The sequence below is a fragment of the Apis florea genome, unplaced genomic scaffold (assembly GCF_048593485.1).
Source record: "Apis florea isolate Af1SG1 unplaced genomic scaffold, ASM4859348v1 contig_3683_pilon, whole genome shotgun sequence".
Taxonomy (NCBI): domain Eukaryota; kingdom Metazoa; phylum Arthropoda; class Insecta; order Hymenoptera; family Apidae; genus Apis; species Apis florea.
Genome location: NW_028256803.1, coordinates 155316 through 177553, shown reverse-complemented (window position 1 = coordinate 177553; position 22238 = coordinate 155316). Strand labels below are relative to the sequence as shown.

The window sequence follows — 22238 nt, the reverse complement described above, 5'->3', positions numbered from 1 at the left end:
CAAAGTGGCTGATACTTTACAAGGTAAAGATTACATTATCGTAGAATAACCAGCCACTTTTATCTATACCTTCAGTATTTCTCGTAGTCTGTGAATTTCATCGAATTAATTAAAGTACAAAAAAAAAAAAAAATAGAAAAAAAAGAAAGTGTCACACACGAGAGACTCTATTAATTAAAGATTCATCGATTAAATTAGAGCCTCAGAAATCCTGTGGAATCGAACGCAAAAATTTAATTCCAATCCCTTCTTTTTTTCTTTTTTCCACCAATGAAAGGACCATCTGGCACTTGTCAATGTATATATTCTCTAATCGCTTTATTCTTAACTTTTAATCCCACAAAATTTTAGACGTATAAATTAATTCGATATCATTTTAAAAGAAAAGCAAAATTTTAATAACAAAATTATTAACATAATGATAAATTAATAACATCTATTATTCGACTAACAACGAAAGTTTTGCAGATTGAAAACTGAGAAAAACTCGAAACTCTGGAGAAATTTCGTTACCGGCAAAACTTCATTTCTGCGAAGTTTCAAATTTTTCGAAATTGGCGAACTTCTCTTTTAAGTCTTGCTCATTTATACAATCACTTTCCAAAAATCACTTCTCAAAAGCAAGAGATAGAATATTTAAATTTAATAATAAAAACAAGATAAATCTAAGGTAAATCGATCAAAATTAAATTATCCAATTTTTAGAAACTTCGATCCAATAAAATTCTTAATCGAATCAATTTCTTAAAGAAGAAATAATTCTTCGACACATTTCTAAAAAGTTTAATCAGAAACAGTGCACTTCTCAGAAAGAGTTTTCGCAGGGCGGAAAAGGGTTTAGAGTAATGTTATTTCGCGAGAAAATTTCAATGCTCGTCGTTTTCAAAAGAAAGAAGGAGAGGAAGAAAAAAGGAATGGCGTCGCGCGAAACGACAAAACGAGAAAAACAACTAACGTTATCTTGTCGAGCACGGACCCCTGTGTGATTAAAGTCCCACCTGAAATATTCATCGGACGCGCGTATTAAAAACGAGCACTCACGCTTTCACGATATCACCCCGTATGCATTCAACAAGATAGAACAACAACAGTTGCACTTTCACCGCGTGCATATGCGTGAATTTGTGCAAAAATATTCCAAGTGCGGCACACTTCAATAGCGAACGATGACCTTATGATTCATTCCACGGCCGACATTTTTGCATTCGAATCGAAAATGATATCTCGTAACATCGATATGAGTAAAAAATATGAGATAATATCGTATTTTATACTATCTTCTTTAAAAAAATCTCTTATTCATCATTTCGAAACGTGTGTAAAAATTGAAATTCACCTTTTTCTCTTTGTGAATTCTTTGTTGGAAGGAACACAAGCATAGTGAGATTTTTATCGAGGAGTTTAAATTAGCCGCCATTTGCGCGGACAAGATCGATATGCGTCCTTATTTATTGTCGTTTCTTTTCTTTACTTTGCGTTTACTTTCTCTACCATTTTAAACTGTATTGTGTTGTCTCGTAAAGAATAATGATTACGCGTCGAATTGATAAATCATGACTACGTATTCGAGTCATATTTCATCAAGGTTTCATTATTTGGTTTTTGGAAAATCAATTTTGAAAAAGAAAATATTAATTATTTTGACAAAGGAATTTTATAATAAAATGGACATCATAGATTTAGCTTGTGAATGATTCATTTTGAAATTCATCTCAACAATCTTAAAAGATACATAGAGTATTCTAACTCAATTTAAATGTTAAAAAGCACATAGAATTTAAAATATTTTTATGTATAAAGTAAAAAAATACTCGAGAGCATTTTAAATAAGAAGAATATAGAATTTAAATATAATTGTTATAGATATTCGAAAATGATATTCAAAGAAGAAAGGATGAATATTATAGACCGCAAATATTAATTCTTCTATGGAAAATTTTTATTGATCTAACTTGGCTAATGGTTTTCGTCCTCCATTAGTAGATAATTATCGTTCATTTTCGAATTGTAAACATCCTAAAAGAGAGACCGTTTTGAAGATGAATAAAAGGAAAAACTTGAAATTACGCTTTCCCTTTATATAAAGACATTCATCCTGATAAGAAAATGATAGAAGAAGTGGCACTATATTTAAATTTTATTAAAAATATTGAAGATGTAATTCAAAATATATAATAATATTCATAAGAATGTTTTTAAACGTGATTACATGTAATATAATATTGAATTAACAAGGAAAAAAAGTGCAAATAGATACACCCTCATTATAATTAATTAACCCTCATATTTGTCTCTCATTTTCCTAATTTAATTTGTTTCTTTGTGTCAGTAATGCGATAATTGGAAAATCGATGTGATGAAATGATAAATAATTAACTTTTTTACGTGAAATTTCGTTTAGAATAATTTACATATTTAGCGAAAATTTTCAATGTATTTAAAAATCTGATTAAAATTCTTGATTAATTTACATTTTAAAATTTTAATCATTTTCTATTTCAGATTTAAATAACACTTTCAAGAAGATTATTTTTACACGATATAAGAAAATTTAACACTGGAAATAGTTAAATTTACAAAATAAACAATATTATTGAGAAATGGTACAGATATGCAGATGATCTTTTACACATTTCATATTCCATAAATAATATTGACACAAGGTACAGTGTTAATAAACATTCCTTCAGTAATTATTAATATTCCAATTTAATTTTAGATACAAATTACGTCTGATGAAAATGTCCTCGCAAAAAACAATTTCTTTGATTAACTTTTCGTCTTATAGTATCGAATCTTATTTGACATGTATTATAGCATCATTTGTAATATGATTTATGTCGTAATAAATATATTTTCTTTCCATTTAGACGAAGTCTTTATATAAATTTATATTTTTCCAGAAATTACAAGACTATTTTTAATTATTGAAAATTTCAACAATATTTATTTATAATTATTCATTTTTTTCTTTATAGATTCATGTTCAATCTTTAAGATGATTATTATTATGAAAAAGCTTCATAAAATTTAAAATTATATTAAAGTAAAACACAATATATAACGTATTAGAATTTATTGAAATTATTTGTGCATTGATTTCAAAAGCTATTATCATCCTTGTGAACAAAAACACTTCGAAGAATTTCCCGAGAACAAAGGATTAATAATCAACTAGAGAATCAATAACTCAAACTGCAAAATAAATAAGATACGCTATGGAATAATCTGATATTCACTAAAGAAATCACAACAGAAGAGAAAAATTACTAAGAGAAAAAAAAAAAGTCGTACAAAGTATTAATCTTCAATAAAGAGCAAAATAAATAAATAAGATATGCTACTTATCAAATAATCTGACATCGTAGCACTAAACAACAAATAATAAAAGAAAGAAAAAAATTTTATTAAAAAATTATCGTGCTTTAAGTGTTATTATTTCTTCAATAATTCAAACAACTACAAACAACTATAAAAATAAACTACAAGATGCACTGCTTATAAAATAATGACATTCACCAAAGAATGTAATGCATAACACAAGGAAAAAATTATCAATAATCGATTCTCGCGCATACCTGTCGTAGTTAAATCATCCAAGATCAATTATCACTTTGAAACAACGAATTGAACTAAATCTCTGCGCGATACGGAAACGGAACGAGGCACGAACGTTTACTGGCAGACGCTCCCGCAGGTAAACTGTACACTAGTTGCGGGTTGAACGCACCTGCTTGCACTCCAAGTTAAACGAACACTCCCTCCCCTCGTCCTTTCTATTCAATAGACGATAGGCCGGATAAAGGGCCCCTAGGTGAGGTTCTAGGCCCCCATAGAACGGGGCCGTGGGATGACGCACGATGCCATGCCCGTTTGCCCGTTCTTGGATTCGCTTCTGGCTGCATTCTCCGTGCGTACAAATCGACCGTGAAGGAATCAAGGTTAGGGAGGGATCGGTTGTGTCCTTTGAAAAATGAAAGATTAAGAGGAGAGTTTTCGTGAAGAAAGATAAGTATAGAGTGTAAGATTTGGTTAAAGATTTAAATTATAAAATAATTCAATTATTTATCCTGAATGGAATAATGTAATTATCACATTGTGCAATTATTTATTATTTATCGATGCATGTACAACGATTGGTTAATTAAATTTTAACGAACCATTGTTGCTCGCTCGATGTTTCGAATTTTTGGAGTAAGAAGAAACTAATAAAAAAATAAGATAAAGAGGATTTTAATTTTTGTTAAAATTTCGTAAGAATTTCAATGCTTTTTGATTCGTTATTAGTAATATTTACGAAGTAGTAGAACAATTTACAAGTAATAATAAAAATTGCACTATGTAGTTTTTCGAGTCCCATCGATTAAAATCTCGTTTTAGTAATGAAATAAAGCTTAAAAGAAAATCTACAGTGACATTATTGAAAAAAAAAAGAAAAAATCATTAAATCAGATATTTATTGTATGTAGGAAATTTTGTCAAAAAAATTTTGTTGTAATAAAATATTTGTGCTTTTGGAATTTTTTGAATTTTCTAAAATATTTAGTGTAAATAATTTAATAATAAAAGCTATACGAGAATTCAATAATGCAAAATAAAAGCACAAAAAATATTTTGACAATTTATCAAAATATTTTTACCATAACTTTAAATAATTCAAATTTTTAGAATTTCAAAACATTTTAAATATTAACTAAAAAAAGAAATAATGATGGAGAGTAGATTAAACAATTCTCGGAATTTCCAAAGTCACAATTATTAATCAAAAACATAATACAATTATGATTGAAAAAAAATTAAAAATTATATGTTCTATTAATGCAATGTTGCATTTAATAGTTTAAGATATCGATAAGAGTTTTTAAAAATCGATATACAAAAAAGAGAGAAAAATTGTTTCGGAGTAAAATCATCTGTGGTTAATTATTTATGTAAAATTCGTTCCATCGAGTTCGTATGATATTTTATGAATGATTTACATGATATGGAAATAAGCGTCGAAACATAAGTGCTTACTGTATGCAATATTAAAAATATTTTCGCATATATCTGAAATAAAACAAAGTTCGGTTATATGGAATTGATAAAGGTTACACATTTCGAATATTCATTAAAATAAATTTTTCTTTACCAATCCCATTATATAATTATTTTATCATTCCTAAAATTTCTAAATTTTTTATTCTTTCTTTCACAATCGTATATCGTATTCATTTTGATCTTAATCTAAACTAATACAAAATTATGAAAGAAAGGAATCAAATCAGATGATTTTGAAATTTCAAAGAATATAACTTTGAAAATATAACGATGAAAGGAGATATTAATAATTTTCAAATCTTATAAAATAAAATTTTAAGAATATATTATCATTTCTCTGAAATCTAAAAAAAAAAAATATAATCTTAGCTATTGCATCTGATAAATCTGACAAATCGTTGATAATTTGCAATCTGAATGAGTTTTTAAACATAAAAATCAATATTTTGAAAAATCAATTTATCAATATAATTAATATTTTTCAATCTTAATAATATTTGTCGAGGACATTTCAATATTATCAACTTATTGATTATTGATAATTTTATTGATAACTAGATTATCAGAATGATTATTATCTTAATAAATGTATTACATAACATAATAATTGAAAAATGTTATTTCATTTCGTATCTTAAATTATAGGGGAAGTATACAGTGCTGATATAGCAATGGTTTTACTAAATAATAAATACGGTTTAAACTTCGCAATTTTTACCAAGTAATGGACCTTTATTAAAAACAGCAGGTGTAAGAATTCTGAATGAAGATGTAGATCAGTTATTCCTATTATTTACGACAGGTAAAGTAAAAAGAATGCATGTATTTCTTAATAATAAAGTAGAAAGTAGAAAGAATGAAAGAATAAAGTAAAAGGAATGCATGCATTTTTCAGGAATACAAAATTATGAATCAGTATTATTTTTTCAATTCTGAAATATCTTTAAAAATTATTTCTAAAAACTGTTATTAAAATACTAAAATTATAATTACTTAATATAAAAATATATATCAAAATATATTATTTAACAAGAAGAAAATAATTACAATACACTTTTTCTAACATTAAATGCAATATCTTATTAAAAATTCTTAAAATCTGAAAGATTTCGTGTCGACTAACACGAAAAAGAGAAAAAAAATCATTCATTTCATAATTAATTGAGTAATTAATAAGTTTATGCCAGATTAATTTATTATAACGATCAAAAATTAATTTACATCGTTGTTTTACCAAACTGCCGATTCTTAACGGCATTAATAAAGTAAGAAATAAAATTTAAAAGTTAATATTTTATTCAACAGTCGCTAAACGGTCGCCCATCTTCTCTAATAAAATCTTAATGGAATCGATACTCTTGATGCAAGAACATATTTAGAAAGCGAGCGCATAAAGACCGCTGATAAATAACGAAACATGAAGTTCTGTAAAATGGAAAGGAGTTTATACATCCTCTTTTGATACGTTTTCAAACAGCTTTCCAATTTAAAGGTTGAATTCCGCGCGCAAAGCCCCTACCTTGATCCTCTAAATTTCTATCGTTCCTCGCGCAGATTTTCAATAAAACGTTCCCCCTTGCTACAAAATACTACTTCCGGAAGTAGAAGACGCGAGTCGACTTTTTACCATCTCCGAACAACGTAAAAACCGTGATTGCGAAACGAGGACGTTTGTATAGTATAACAAATGTTACGTAATAACATCCTTGTCACGTACACTCCGGTTCATAAGTATGCTTATAGTAGTATGCTAAGATACTTTAATGCAGATACTTTAACGATTATATGAAAAAAAAGTTTATTAAAATTTATAAATTCGCATATTCGTGTATATTTATTTAAATCAATTTTATGTATTTATTTCATACTATGTTGGAAAATATATTTTATCAATAATGCATTTAATGCCTCGTTACAATATATTAATTCTTATAACTGCGTTTGAATTAAAATTAAATTAAAAATACTTTTAAATTAAAAGCAATTTTTGCCACTAATTTTTCCATTAATTTAAAGTTAATATTTATCTACTCAATTTTGTAAAAGTTTTTATAAATGTATTTTTTAATTTTGCTCATTGTTTTCTTCGAATTTTTCTCTATAATTGATACACTGTACAAATTATTTAAAGAATTTATTTTTTCAGATATATAGTTAAATATATATCCGTAATTGATTTTAACGAAAATAATTGAAAACAATGACATATAACATCGAATATGATATGATAATAAATGATTACGATAAATAAATAATTGTTTGACAATCGATTATTGTAAAAAAGCATTACTCGTGAAAAGAAATATATGATCCATGAAAACATAAGTTTTTGTGTCGTCGAATATCGAATACAACGGAAATGATCGTTCCGTTGCGCAACTTGCTTCGTTGCTATTATTTGCTGTGTAAAGAGTTCCCTGATATCACCAGGGTTATCTTCGAATGATAAAAGAAAAAAAAAAAAAAGATACGACTACTCGAATTGGCTTGGATAGAACTCTATGGAAACATAAAACGACGAGGTGGTGGTCGATGAAAAGGGTCGATAGTTTGATTGCTAATCAAATGAAACGACGCGAATTATTTCGAGTGGCTCGTTATACCATTCCGTTATTGGGAAACGCGTGATTGAAAATGACTTAATTTGACACGATTCGACGTGTAACCAGTTTCGAACACGTTCGATTAACGGCGGAGATCAAAGGACGTTTGTCGATATAACGATCATGTAAGAGGGTAATTGGCGAGCTTTTGTAAGAGAAAGTCTTAAAGGGATTAAGAAGAAATTCAAGATCGAATTTTCGCGGAAACGAGGCTTCTTGACGATGTAATGCGATACTTTTCAATCTTTCTCTCAGTTACGATTCCCTTTTGTAATATTCGAATAATTTATGTAAAGTGTCATGCAACACCAAAAACCCAAGGGTCCTGTACAATAGTGGCAAGCCATTGCAGTATTTTTCTCTTGCAATTCATAAACATGAAAATGCGTCAAGGAAAAAGAAAATTCGGAACATTCGTTTCGAAAAAATATTAATCATGAACAGAGCATCGTCAATAAACTCGTTTCATTAAAATTATCCATCTTATTTTTACGCTCTTCTGATATTTTCATAAACTTTTTGGATATACAATTCTTCCCTCCCTTATATCAAATAGAAAAAATTGAAAAAAATCATCTAAAAAAGAAACACCTCAATTTTGATAATTTTTTAATATTACAGAGAACAAAATTTTAAATAAATTTTTCCCATATATAATTATTCTTATTTTCGAGATAATAGTTTTCGAGATATTTAGAAAGAAAAATTGCCACTATTATAGAATTTTACCTATATGTATACCCATATCCATGATAAAGCGTGCATTAGCATGTAATTGCCAGTTATCAACCGTTTATAATACATTATGGTACCCAAAATCTATAACGGGTGAGCTTATAATATCATCTTATTTAATCTGCTTATAGAACGTCACTTTTAACACAAAAAAAAAAAAATAAAATATAAAATGAGCAAATTATGACAATGATTTTATAACAATAAATACTAGATATGAGATTGATATCGTTCTCATAATAATTTCGATTGTCCAAGAATTGTTTTATATTTTATTTTCGCATTCCACAAACCCAAAAGATTTAAAGAATCTGTGGAATGCTCGGTATGAGATGACATTGAGGTATTTCAAGCCTATCACAATTTATAAGGCAGGAGCTTTTTGACCGTTCACCCGTTACACGTAATAATTACACATTGCTGTGATGTATTTATATGTATTAACAGAAGATGAATAATGGTCGCATGATTATATACGCTGTTAAATGTATATTTGATAAAATTTTATAGAAGATCTTTTTTTTTATAAATATCTTCAAAACTAAAATCGAAATACGATTATATATAATTACATATAAAATTGTTCAAAATTTCGTTCTCTGTAACATATTCAAAAATCATGAAAATCGATGAGGTAGATTCTTTTTCAGATATTATTATTAAAATAGTTTTATCATTAAATGGCAAAATCGATACGTCGATACGATATTTAGGGGATACTGAAGACTAGTGATTTTCGCTAAACTTTGAAGAGTTCATTATTGCTTACTAATTTATAAAAGAAAAGAAAAGGAAAGAAAATTATAAGAAAGAACACAAACAGATAAAATTTGTATCAAATTGAAAGATATAAAGTGAATTAATTTTAAAGGAAAAAAGTAAAACAACTCATCTTCTTCGTTTTTGATCTTCGTTTTCGATCTTCTTTCAAGTTTGAAAGATGAAAAGTTTTAATTATTAATATCAAAATACGTTTTGTTTGCAATGCAAAAATAAATAAATAAATAATTTGCAAATACCATTTGCCATTTTTTTACCTTCGTGTTTTCATTCAATTTCGAACGTAACTACCAATTTTAATCCGTTGTTAACAATATTCTTATTACAAAGAAATGTTTATTATCAATTCCGTTAAACGAAAAATATAAAAAAAATTTATTTTTCTTTCATTTATAAATACGAGATGTGACAATACGCGCCGTTTCGTCATTTTTTCACAAAGCAGCTTCAAACTACAGTCCCGTGGAACTTTAATAATCTCCGCCCACGTTTCACGCGTAGGTGCAAAGCGATTGAGGCTTTGTATTGCGGTACGGCCTCGCCTCGTGCCGGAAAATTAGCGCTAACCGCGAAATAATGTACCAATTCCTATTTTGTCTTGTTACTGATTCGTGCTGTAAAATCCTATGCTTCAATCGTGCGAAATATTGAAGTCATTTTATCGAAAATTTTTTTATACGAAACTTAATATCCAACATTTCGCGTTCCAAATGTGATGATATTAATATTGAAATTCTTGCTTTATAATGAAAACTTAATATTACTTAAATATAAATTAATTTATTGTCAATTATTAGATTCTAAAATACTTCCCTAATAACGTATAATGGACATACCGTGGAGAAATTAAAAATGTTTATATCTCTCTATTCTTTTGGGGGAAAAAAAATTAAGGTTATTTTTAATCTGAAAATTGTTTCCGTGTTTATTTTACTAAAACTCAAAATTAATTTCGCAAAAGATTTATTTATAATAAAAAGAATTACAAGAGCTAAGAATTTAGCAATTTTAATATCGATATTCCTTTAACTGAGTTGTTAACAATTCAAAGGAAATTTCATTGGATTTCACTGGAATTTTTATTTTTATTAAGAAAACTTTAAGCATTTAATATAATATAATCGAAAATAATAATAAATTTCTCAGATTTTTTGAAAACTGAATATCCTCAAGCACAGTTTTTACCATACGAGAAGAAATGAAATTCGACAGGATTCAAAGAACTTCACTGGAACTGAATTTCACTGGATTTCGTGCATGTGGATTTTTATTACTATCTTTTTACAAACGTCTTATTCTCTTTGATCACGTTTGCATGGTATGATTTGTTTCCTACGATGCTTATATCAGCCTGCTTTTGTCACGAGCTCAAAGGAAGGGGTTATGATAAACTTCTCGAATCTTCAAGAGTCAGCTCGGGGGGTAGTCTGAATTCTCGGTATCGGTTTTAGTTTTGAATTCCTGTGCCGTACGACTATAGTCCCAGGTCTATTCTCACGAACGGTATTAAACATAACTTTACTTATCTATTTCTCGAAGCACGAGAGTAATAATAATATAATTAGACTTAAATGTAAATAATCTGGTTCTATGAAATATGAAAAAATATCTATTGATTTGATATTCAACATTTAAATGAAATTTGATAATAGATAATACCATTTTGATAATTAAGATTTGATACTCGATATTTTAAAATATTTTTCGATATTAAAATTATTATTATTATTCTACAAATCAATTGATTTGCATTCGTTTATATGCAAAGCTTTATAATACTTTGATTTTCCAAATTTCTTAATCTTTTTTCCAGAGGATTAACCATTCGTGAAGTTATTCAAGCACTTTTCACAACGAAATCGGTGTGAAATCAATGTGAAATCAGTGAAACTATATTGATAAAATATTAAGATGAAATTACTTGAAATTATTTAAAATCGTTTAAAAAAAATAATTTAAAAAAATAAAGAAGAGTGACTTCAACATTTGCACTTCATAATATTATAATATCACGTTATCGTTATGAACCAGGAAGCAATTTATCCCTTAACAAACAACGTTCTTCTTATTAATTTTAAATGAGGATAATGTCAACAGCCATCAGCTAAATCATGCTCGATACTGAGATACCCCAATATTTTCACGTATTGCGATTTTAATAAAGAGTTAATATTACATTATTTATTTTTAAATAGAAAATAAATCATTTTCATATAATTAAAAAAATTAAAATCAATATCATACGAATATTTGAAATCAAGAAATCATTTAAAATCACTATGAAATCACTGTGAATTTTGAATGAATTTATTTTTCCTTCGAATGATCAACTCCTCGCTTTTTCTTTAAGTACGATTGTTCTAAATCTGACATTGTTCCATTTTTTTTATATTCTATTAGTATATGCATAAATATCAAATTATTTGAATTAACATCTTTTCATTTGGCAGGTAATAAAATTCTTATTAGTAAATCCGTTATAACATTTCATAACTGTTTGTTAATTACAAAATTATAGTTTACTATGAATCATTTATTAATATAAGTATCAACATCGTTAAAATAACTAATGATTAAATTACATTTTAACTTTTATGTAAAATTACGAAATTGAATGTAAAATCTATAGAATAAACATGATATGCAAAAAAAAAAAAAAAAAATCAAACAAAATATTTAAAGGATATCTCTATTGAAGCTCTATTTTTCCAATTATGTTCATAAAAATTTGATTTCGCATAAAAATGATTCATTTGCCTGGTTAGTGATCGCGTGTAATCATAATGAAAAATTGCGTTCTTTTTAAAACAAACATAACTCAGATTAAACACATTGTCAATTGTACAATTGGCTCTTTATAAAATTTTTGTTGATATAAGAAAATTAATATTCTACATTTATAAATAGAAAAAGAATTATCGAAAAAAAAAAAACAATTAATCTCGATCAAATGTATCAATTTGTTATGTCAATTCACAAAAACATTTTACATAATTAACATATTCGTTGGTATTACTGAGATTTCCATTCATCCATAACAAAAGAACCGTGAATAGAAGTTATCAGTTGCGATAACTCGAGCCTAATTAAAAAAAGTTTGTACATACGACCGTGGTCGAAACACAATTAAGAGTGATAAATTCTAATAAACTCGACAGCAGCGTAAAATTACTGTCAAAATTTGAAAACCTCGAAATTCTAAACGAACGACTGAACTATTATTAAACAAGATACACATGCAGACAATGAATCAACATGAATTTAATCCCTATTTATAACATATTGCGATTCAGATGTATTTGATACATTTTTTTTTATTTTTTAAAATCAAATTTTACAATTTTTTATTTTTTTATTTTATGAGTTTATAGAGCACATAGGATATATATTTTGCATTTTTTTTTTTATCAAATATCGTTTAAGGAAAGTAATAAAATCAATGTTTAAAGTTTCAATGTATTTTGATTTTTTAAGTATAATTAATTATTACCAAACGAGATAAAGCAAAATTTTAAATCACAAAATATTCAAAATTTAATATTCTATTACTCTGTTGTAAAAAAAAACCTTTAGACAAAATTATATTTAAAATAGAAAAAAATAAATGAAAAGATTGAAATTTTCAGGGATTGATGTCACTTCGAGATTTCTCATTGACAATGAAATCACATGTAATTTTTTATGCTCTACACATGCTCTACATATGTACAAACTTTTATTAAAAATTTAAATGAATTTCTCTACAAGATTATTATTCAATTTTCGTAAACCATTGTACACATGCAATGAGAACGCAACAAAGCCAAACACGTGCATCCTATCGCAAGGAAAGAAATTTGATCTCTCGTATGGAGAAAAAAAATAAAAAAAATAAAAAATAAAAAATAAAAATTGTCGAAAACCTGACTCGATTGGGGAAACAAAAAACCGTTCCTATTTCTAGTTTAGGAGGCCAACGCCACTTAACACCGAAATTCAACCGGTAGAAACTCGGTATTCCGAATATACAAACAGAATAGCAGGAAAATCGGATGAAAGGCTCGCGAGAGGGCGTGAAAAAACGTAGCCTGCATAAACACCGCCAATGAAAAAAGAAATGTAGGTCGTGGATGGAAAGGGCATCAAAGATTTCGCAATAATATTAAACGGTTACAATAACTTCATGACCGGCGCGTGCTCGGTTTATTCATGGATTTAACAACCGAGGCTGAATTTCACTGGTTGTTTACCTTGAGAAATCGGTTGAAACCGATAGAAGGAATAATGCTCGATTTCTTCGACCGCGATTCGTGAATCTGGACTAACTACTTTTACACGGCGCGTAACGCGATCACTTGTAATCCTACGCGGAACGACAGGAAAGGGGATCATCTATACGCCATCATGGATTTATTTATGCGACTTCGTGAGTGGACCGTGATTGCATTCCCTTAACCCAGTGTTTCCCAATGCTTTCAGTGACACGACCCTCTTTTATAATAATCAAATAAGCTATGGTCCACTATATCCCTCACAAATGCGTAAGATTGTATTTTTGATAAGGATAAAATAAATATTTTATCTTTGGAGATCATGTGTACAGAGTCGGTTGTAAAAATACCAGTGGAATATTAAAAATGTAATAGAAAAATATAAAATATATATATTTAATATTTATCATCCCGATAAATCATTAATATTTTTTCAATATCTATCATGGTAAGCTATAAATCTCTTTTATTTATTACTATAGCCATTTATTTGTATAACCATTGAAATAAATAAGTAAAAATTTTTATTATACAATTTTCTACATAAATATTTAAAAATCGGAGTAATTTTTGTTAATATGCGAATCTGAATATTTAAAAATCATTATTTTTATAAGATAACAATAAGAAGATTTGATTGAGCATTCTATAAACACTATAAAAATAAGCATGTGTTTCGACCGGAAGTGGCGCATCTACAAATAAGATCATATAACATCGCGTGACTGTGAACAAGGGAATAAAGTATCCCCTCGTCCATATATCGTTTCAAAGGACTTCTTTGGTAATATATATATATATATATATATATATATATATATATATTATATCGTTAATTATATAGGTATAATATATGAACAAATGTAAACATTATTCTTCTAAAAAACAATAAAGTGAAATTTCATAACGAAAAGATTAAACTAAATTAAGTTTTATCGAAAAAGAATGTATAGCTTTTATAGAAATTGAAAAGATAGAGCGAAATGAAATATCAAGCTTGATATAGAATCACAAAGGATTAATCCTTGTCTGATAATAATACATGTTATTGATGTGATATCGTTTCAACTTCTAGGTATTCATATTCATATATAAGAAGAAAGGATTAGTTATATAAATTAGGAAAGTATGTTATTATTATACATGTGAATCATTCACAATAAATATAAATTTGGATAGAACAGATAATATTTTTTGTTTTTTTTGTAACAATTCTAACAATAATAATTTTTTCAATATTAACAACAATAATAAATTGTAACAATTCCATTCTCTAATAAAAATATTTATAAAATTTTTGTATTATAGAAATGAGATATTATTTTATTAAAATATTATATTTTGATAGATATACATAACATGCTAAATTTTCATATAGATATTAATTATATGAACAAAATGTTGGGAAATATTTGAAAGAATCTATTAATATTACGTTAAACTACTTTAATCTAACAAAATATACTAATTTACTTGCAGTATATTAAATTACTTATTTAATATAATATTATATTCTAGATAATAATTATTTTATCGAAAGTTTTCATATATTAATTACAAGAATATGATATTAGAGAGATGCTTAAATTTCCCGATATTATATCACATATTATATTAAGTTATTGCAAAGTGTTTATGAAAAAAAAAAATATTGTTTATTTTAAATGTGATATTCTGTTTTTGAAATTTGTTTATCAAATTTTTATACTTTAATTATTAAAATAAAACGTTATTAACATTTTTTATTTTAGATTCATTATTGATAATGAATAATAATTAAACACTAATTATTTTTAATAATATATTGAAGTAAATTGTTCTAGTGATGTACATGTATTACGTTATCCAGATGATGGATAAAATTTATTATTTTGAACCTAGTGATCACGTAACCTCTAATTCTATTATAAAGCTAGTGCTTTAATGTATCAATATTTTGTTTTCACTACACTACCAATATAAATGTATGTATACTTAAATACAAGCACTGTATACAAATGATTATATGAAAACAAATATACATATAATCATATTTCTATCTGAATAAAAATTAATAGATATTAATTTTGCCAAAAGCATTTTGCAATAATTGTTATTTTTCGACATCAAAATAATTTATCTAAGAGTATAAAGTATAGAAAATTATAATTAATATAGCAGAATAAAAATAAAAAGAGATACATAATCATAATATATTTCTTTCAATAATAATCTGCATATCTTTATTAAAAATTTACAGTTACGTTTACTTATAAATGTTGCAAATAGTTATTAATATTGAAATATCTAACAAATTTAATCCCTCAAGAGATAAAATGCAAAAAATCTTTTTAATAGATTTCGTAACAGATTCGTATCATTGAATATAACATAACAGTACATATAATTCATAAATTTCACAATTTATACCAGCGCATCAATCTCGTTTTATCATCTAATACTTCGTCCCATTGTTTACCAAGCATTCTAACCCTATCAAAAGCTAAAATGATTCCACTATCAATACAACCCGTATGAAATAACTATCCATCATAATCACGTGCAATCTATATATACGTATATACGTATAAAATCGCCAAAAAAGCACAACGTGACCAGTAAAACAATATCTCTATCGTTAAACGTTGTTCCATCAAACTGAAGCATCCGTCGCACCAGGTAATACTATTTACGAGGCTATTTGATTGCAATCGATCGTAAACGGAACTATGACCAAGCCGTTTGCTTTCTATCACGAGAAAGGAAAAAAGAAAGAAAGAGAAAAAGAAGCACAGAGAGAAAATACAAGAAGAGAAACAATCGACTTCGCGAAAAGAGAAGGAATGACGCGTTTCGCGGAAGAATACAACGTGGAGGAGGTCGAGGAATCGGGCATGACAGATAGATACAGAAGGAATAGAAAAGAGAGTCGGCTGTGTGCTTGGATCGTTCCTTTGTGTTCGTGCAAGTGGACGATTCGTTGACCCGCGGCTGCAATTCCTCCTCCGGCTTTTATGTCAGCTCAATTGGCTGGCAAAAGTTGTCGACGCACCAGAAACAGCGCGTCCTTGCTGCACTATTCTGGCTTTCTTTTTATTTCGTAGGTTATATCGATAAAGATGGCCGCCGCTTATGCGGGAATAGTTCCTGCGCGGTTGTGGTAGGTCGGGATAGAGGTAAACGTGGATTTTGATCGTTCGATAAGTGTTCCAGATTATTTCTCGATCGATAGTGGATAGTGAATTGTGGATTTAATTTTGTAACTCGAGAACCAAACGGAGGATTTAGAAGTTAGTACAAGTTACTATACTAGGATTTAGAAGTTATTATTCTCTGAAGATGATTTACGAATTTCAAGGATCTCTTTATTGTTTAAACTTTCACTTGACGAATCAATCAAACAAATCAAATATTTAATATTAATTAATTAAATAATAATTTAATTTATTTATTGATTGAAAGTTTAAACGATAAACAGATTTTTGAACTACGTAAGTTATTTTCATAAGAGAAAGTGATATTGATTGGCTTTTAAATTCTTTATATGTGGATCAGGATAATTAAAATTGAGAAAAAGAAGAAGAAGAAATAGTTCTATATGTTATTTTTTAGTGATTTAAAATAGAAATAAATTATTTCATAAGTTATTATTTTAAATTATTTTCCGATCGATAGTAGATAATATAGTATAGATAGAATAATATCTAAATTCGTACATTAAAAGCCAAACTATCATGATAAGAGATAAGATTCGAAAACAGACTTGGTATTGTTTTAATAAATGAAATGTACTGCAATTTTGGAAAAAATAAATAAATATTATCCTGGATTAATATATAATAAAATCTGGATAATAAAATCAGAATTTACTAGCCTCATTTAATTCCATTTAATATCTAATCCAATTTAATATTTTATTTAATTTGATAGATTAAAGATAGTATTAAAATATCTTTAAAACTATGAAATATTACATATAATCATGGAATCAAGAAGTATTATGGGATATTTAATGTTAGAAAATATACTTGGAAATTTAAGTAGTGGATGAAGATAAAGAATAACAAGAACTTAATATTATTTTTACAATCGAAAATTAAAGGACTTCAGGCTTAATATTTTTGAAAATTAAAAAGAATAAAAAATTTTTTAGAATAAAATGCCACATTAAAAAGAAAATGATTTGCTACTTGACTCTGAATCTGGGATACAGAAATACTGACTTTTTATTTTATATTTTCAAAATGACGCATCGATTGTGTAAGAGGAAAATTACATTGCAAAATTATGATTGAACGTAGAGTTTTACATTATATTTGTACATTATACTTTACTGTGTTGTACATTACATTTTACTATTTTAGAAATCAATGCTTTAAACTTATTAAGTTTTATATTTATAAGATGTTTATAAGACTTGATTTTTGTTTAAATTTAAACTTATATGAAACAATTTTAACACTTAATTACGAAGCAAAATAATATACATTTTTAAAAAAAGCATGTTACGTGAATTTAAAAAAAAAATGTAAACATAACTACATATATGAAAAATATTTAGTATATTTTTGAAGCAAATATAGCGAGCATATATGTTTGTGTCACGTACGTGTCAATGTTGGTTTCGTTGATGGACATTTCAAACTGTAAAGTAAACCTCAATTTGGTAGTCTATCATTGATGACATTTTCAAAAATTATTAACTGTCGATAAATGTCACGAAAAATAATAAAAAAAAATCTAAATTACTCAACAATTTTAAACGATTTATTCAAAATTCAAATGATTTTAAAACTGGATGCATAGTTATATTAGAATTAAATACAAGTTATTCTAAAAATTAGATGTAATTAGTCATAAATAATTATTCTGAACATCAGCTCTAAATATTAAATATAAATATAATAATATTGAAGTAAAATAAATATAAATATTAAATTACTTCACTATTTATTATAAATCCAATAAATTTTCACAGAAAAAAAAATTTATAATAACCACAGATAATACATTCTATACATCAAATATATTGTACACACATCTCGGAATTTTATTTTATCAGATATTAGTCATCTTACTCGGAAACGATAATTATATAAGAGAAAAATAGAGAAAAAAAGATTGATGAAAGATACAATCTGTTTAGTTCATTATTATCTATAATTAATTAATAACGTAATACATATAACGTATATACGACTAATAAAAACACACAAACATTATTATTATTAAAAAGTTTCTGACAAAGCAAACCTCAGATGTTGATCCGGAGGATTAGTAATTCTTACGTAGCAGATCCAAGTCACGGCACACGAATGAAACCACAAAGAGAGCAGACACAATAAAAACAGGCATCGTGAGTCATCAACACAGCGTGTCAATGTTCTTGCATCAACCAAACTCTTGTTGCGAGTACGTGTTGACGATTCAAAGAGTATAACTGAATGAGCTCGCTCGATCGTAATCTCGTTGCAATAATAATCCGTGGCTTCCTTCGCTCAAGGATAATGACGATTTATCAACGAGCACATTCTGCTGCGTATTTTCAAACAATTGTTAAATAAGTTAAGTAAGCCGAGTTTCCACGAAAAAACCTCGATGAAACTCGGGCTAAAATCTCGTAGGTATTCCCCAATCGATCGAATTTAACTAGAGTATCGTACGTGCGAAAAGCACGTGCAAACTTTTCCCACCGATAAACAACGTCAATCGAGATAGCAAGCTGTACCCACTGCAAACAATAGTACGGAGAAATCGAGCATGCCTGTCGATATTCTTTGTAAAGTGGTTTATGATCTATAAAGAACGAGAGTTCAATTTGGATCCCATTAAAAAAAGAAGAAAAAAAAAGAAGAAAAAAATACGAAGAAAGAAGAAAGAAACGACGAAATCTAAGAAACGGTGCGTAATCAATAAACCTGTAGAGACAAACTTCTGTCGGAGGAAATTACCGAAAGAAAAGCCACTAGAATGGAGTGATGTCGTAGTCTGCAATAAAAGAAAATTGACGGTTCTCGTTGAACTCGATCCAGATAACTATAAAACGAGATCGCCAAATAAGATAAGATACTATACTTTCTCGCTGACAATCGAGACGAAAATGCACAGCACACCGTGGACCTGGGTCACGGTGTCCCGGTCACGTTACTTCGCATCGTCGCGATTAACATTGTTGCTCGAAACTCCGGCGACGAAGTTTCATGGGACTTAGAAATTCTCTGGCCGATGCACAAACTCGTTCGTAACGAGTTCAGCTTGAAACTCCGCCGAGCACAACGACGTACCTCTCTGTTATATCTAGATTCCTGCCGACTAACGGGCCGATCCACCGTGGATTCCTCTTTGAGTTGCACACACTCTTTCAGCCTTTCACGTTCCAAACACTGGCAACTAAACGTATATTGGCTGTTCTTCTAGCCTAAAGATATGCCAGCAACCGGCGCGAGCACAAAAATAGAATACCGATGTTCGATGTCAGCGTCCACGTCACGATTGTTTGAAACATTCCATGAAGATTTTCCCGCCCGAGACGATCGACATCGAACGATTCATATGGTTCGACAAACACAGGAGACGTGAGTTGCGTGTCGACCGAGTTCACTCGCGATACTAACTCGTGCCTCACCGCCACTTTTGCACGCTGGAGAACGTGCACTCTCTTGTATACCGGTTAACGATACTCCGTGCCGTTATCCCTCCTTTTCTGCTCGACTATTCCTCCGTATTCGTTGTCGCGTACACGAGCTCGGTCTTTGTTCCTCAAACTGCGGCTACGTTGTTCTTTGTCTATTACTCTCGAGCCCGTTTCATGGTTCTTGTGTATTTTGAACGGATAATATAAGCGGGATCACCAACACGTGAGTTGCATTTTTGGTTGCGGTAGGGAAATGTATTTTTATCAAGGTTAGTTTTAATACGAGTCGAAAATATTGAGATATATATTTCGATGAAACAGACGAAGTTAATGGGAAAATGATATTGCGCAATTGTTACATGGAATTGCCTGATAATAATGAGTACATAATTACAGTTGATTACAAAAGTACACTTTACACACATTACAGCTAATAAAATGTATTATTAAAACCAATGAAAAAATCCATTTTTAATGGAACTTTATAAATGTTAGATAGAACATAATAAATTACTTAATAATTTTTTTTTTTTAAATAAAATATCAGCTTGAGCATACTTTTATTAACTGACTATATTTAGATTGAACTCTTTTTTGATAAAAGTGTTTGCATTAATAATCATTTCATCAAGTTCAAAATATTATATTATAATTAATAGATATGTTCTATTAGAAAGATTAGAAAATTTTTTGTTATTACAATATTAATAAAGTAAAGTATTATTAAAGTATTAAAATATATCGTAATAATAAACGTAATATAAAATATGAAATAAAATGGAAATAAACAATAACTACCTTTATGTGAAATACTTTCACTTGTATTAGTACATCGTGTAATGAGGATTGCATAGCTGGAGGCACCGCGATACGTAGTACCACGAAGTACGTAGATTACGTCTAAAAAAAGAAACACATTCGCAGTTACAAAATTGATATAAATTTGTATGACAATTTCGAGACGATAAAAATAAAAGAAAGAATCTACATTATAAAAATAATTTAAATTTTTATTAAATTCACGCTTCGTTATGAATCCAATCCATTACGTGTAAGCTTTATATACTCAATCATTACCATATATAATCATTTCTTTGTTTCTCTAGTTAATTAAGACAGTGGTATATTTCGAATCTCCGTACGCTTTCACCGTAATTCATACGTTCGAACCATGAAATAATGCATTAAAGGGAAGTTCGCCACTACATTGAAAAACGGAGGAGTCGGAGTTATCTCGTAAAAATAACTCGTTAAAAATTCCGCTTTGTTCGAGATACGGTCTATTTTAATTACACAACCGCCGGACGAAGGAACTTTTCAAAAATCGCATGGATGATGCGCGAGTGCAATTTAAGCCGGTCTCGTGATGAAATAGAGTCCGAGAAACTTATAGCCACGGAGACAAGGACGAATAATATCTAGCCTATATAATTCGGAACTACTTTATCCTCGAGTGGTGATAGAACAAACTCAGCGTTTCACCAAATGAAAAAGATGCTTCATCCAACGAGATTTGTGCATCTTGCATCTTTCGCCCGAAGAAATTAATGACGTCTTCCATGGTCCTCGAGATTTTCCTGGTTTTCATTCGCCCTTTGATTCACCACTCGCATTGAATTAATTCTAGAGTGATCCAGACACTGTTGTTTTCATCGCCATTGTATTTGTCGTTACAACTGCATCTGAGAAATTTGTCGATTGGACGAATGCGGCTATTATGTACCTGGTAGTTTTCAATGCAGTTCCTCTTGTTATTCTTCCGAAGAATATTATCATCTCTTTCATTCATTTTTATCTTTCATTTTCTATATTTATCGAATATCAACTGCATGATATTTCTCTTACGTATACAATTTTATAATGATTAAATATTAAATATTGTTCAACTGGAAATTCTACAATATTCTGCAATAGAGTGAAAATATTAGAGTGAAATATCTTTCTCTTAAAATTTTTAAAAAAGATATTCTCTGAAACGACGAGAGACATTTATATATTGTTTCCAATTTAAACGTAAAAATATGTCGCTATATTTTATTTAACGCGAGAGTTGATCTAGTGATACGATGCGTGGAAACAGGAACCCAAATACAATTTATTTTTCATAATGTTTCTTCCATGATAAAAAGTTCATACGATTAATCCTGACTAGTCCTGACATGTACAGGAAAATACACAATAGTAAAATTTATATATCAAATATAATCGTTTTAATTA

At 28.3% G+C, this 22238-nt stretch overlaps 1 protein-coding gene across 10 annotated transcripts in view; it reads right to left on the bottom strand.

Annotated features, from left to right (window-relative positions):
* The window catches only part of LOC100865130 (uncharacterized), a 103595-nt gene that overhangs the window by 22573 nt on the left and 58784 nt on the right, over window positions 1-22238 (bottom strand). For 6 of the 10 annotated variants that reach the window (XR_015294220.1, XR_015294221.1, XR_015294222.1 and 3 more), the window contains exon 6: window positions 20820-20921. Coding sequence is in view for 4 of the 10 variants with exons in the window: in XM_086914515.1 (XP_086770641.1) it covers window positions 20820-20921 (102 nt within the window). In the remaining 6 variants the exon portion in view is untranslated. Of the gene's footprint in view, window positions 1-3578; window positions 3681-17927; window positions 18032-18640; window positions 19376-19462; window positions 20127-20819; window positions 20922-22238 lie in introns of those variants that run through there. The other 4 variants (XR_015294224.1, XM_086914519.1, XR_015294223.1 and 1 more) reach the window with 4 other exon arrangements.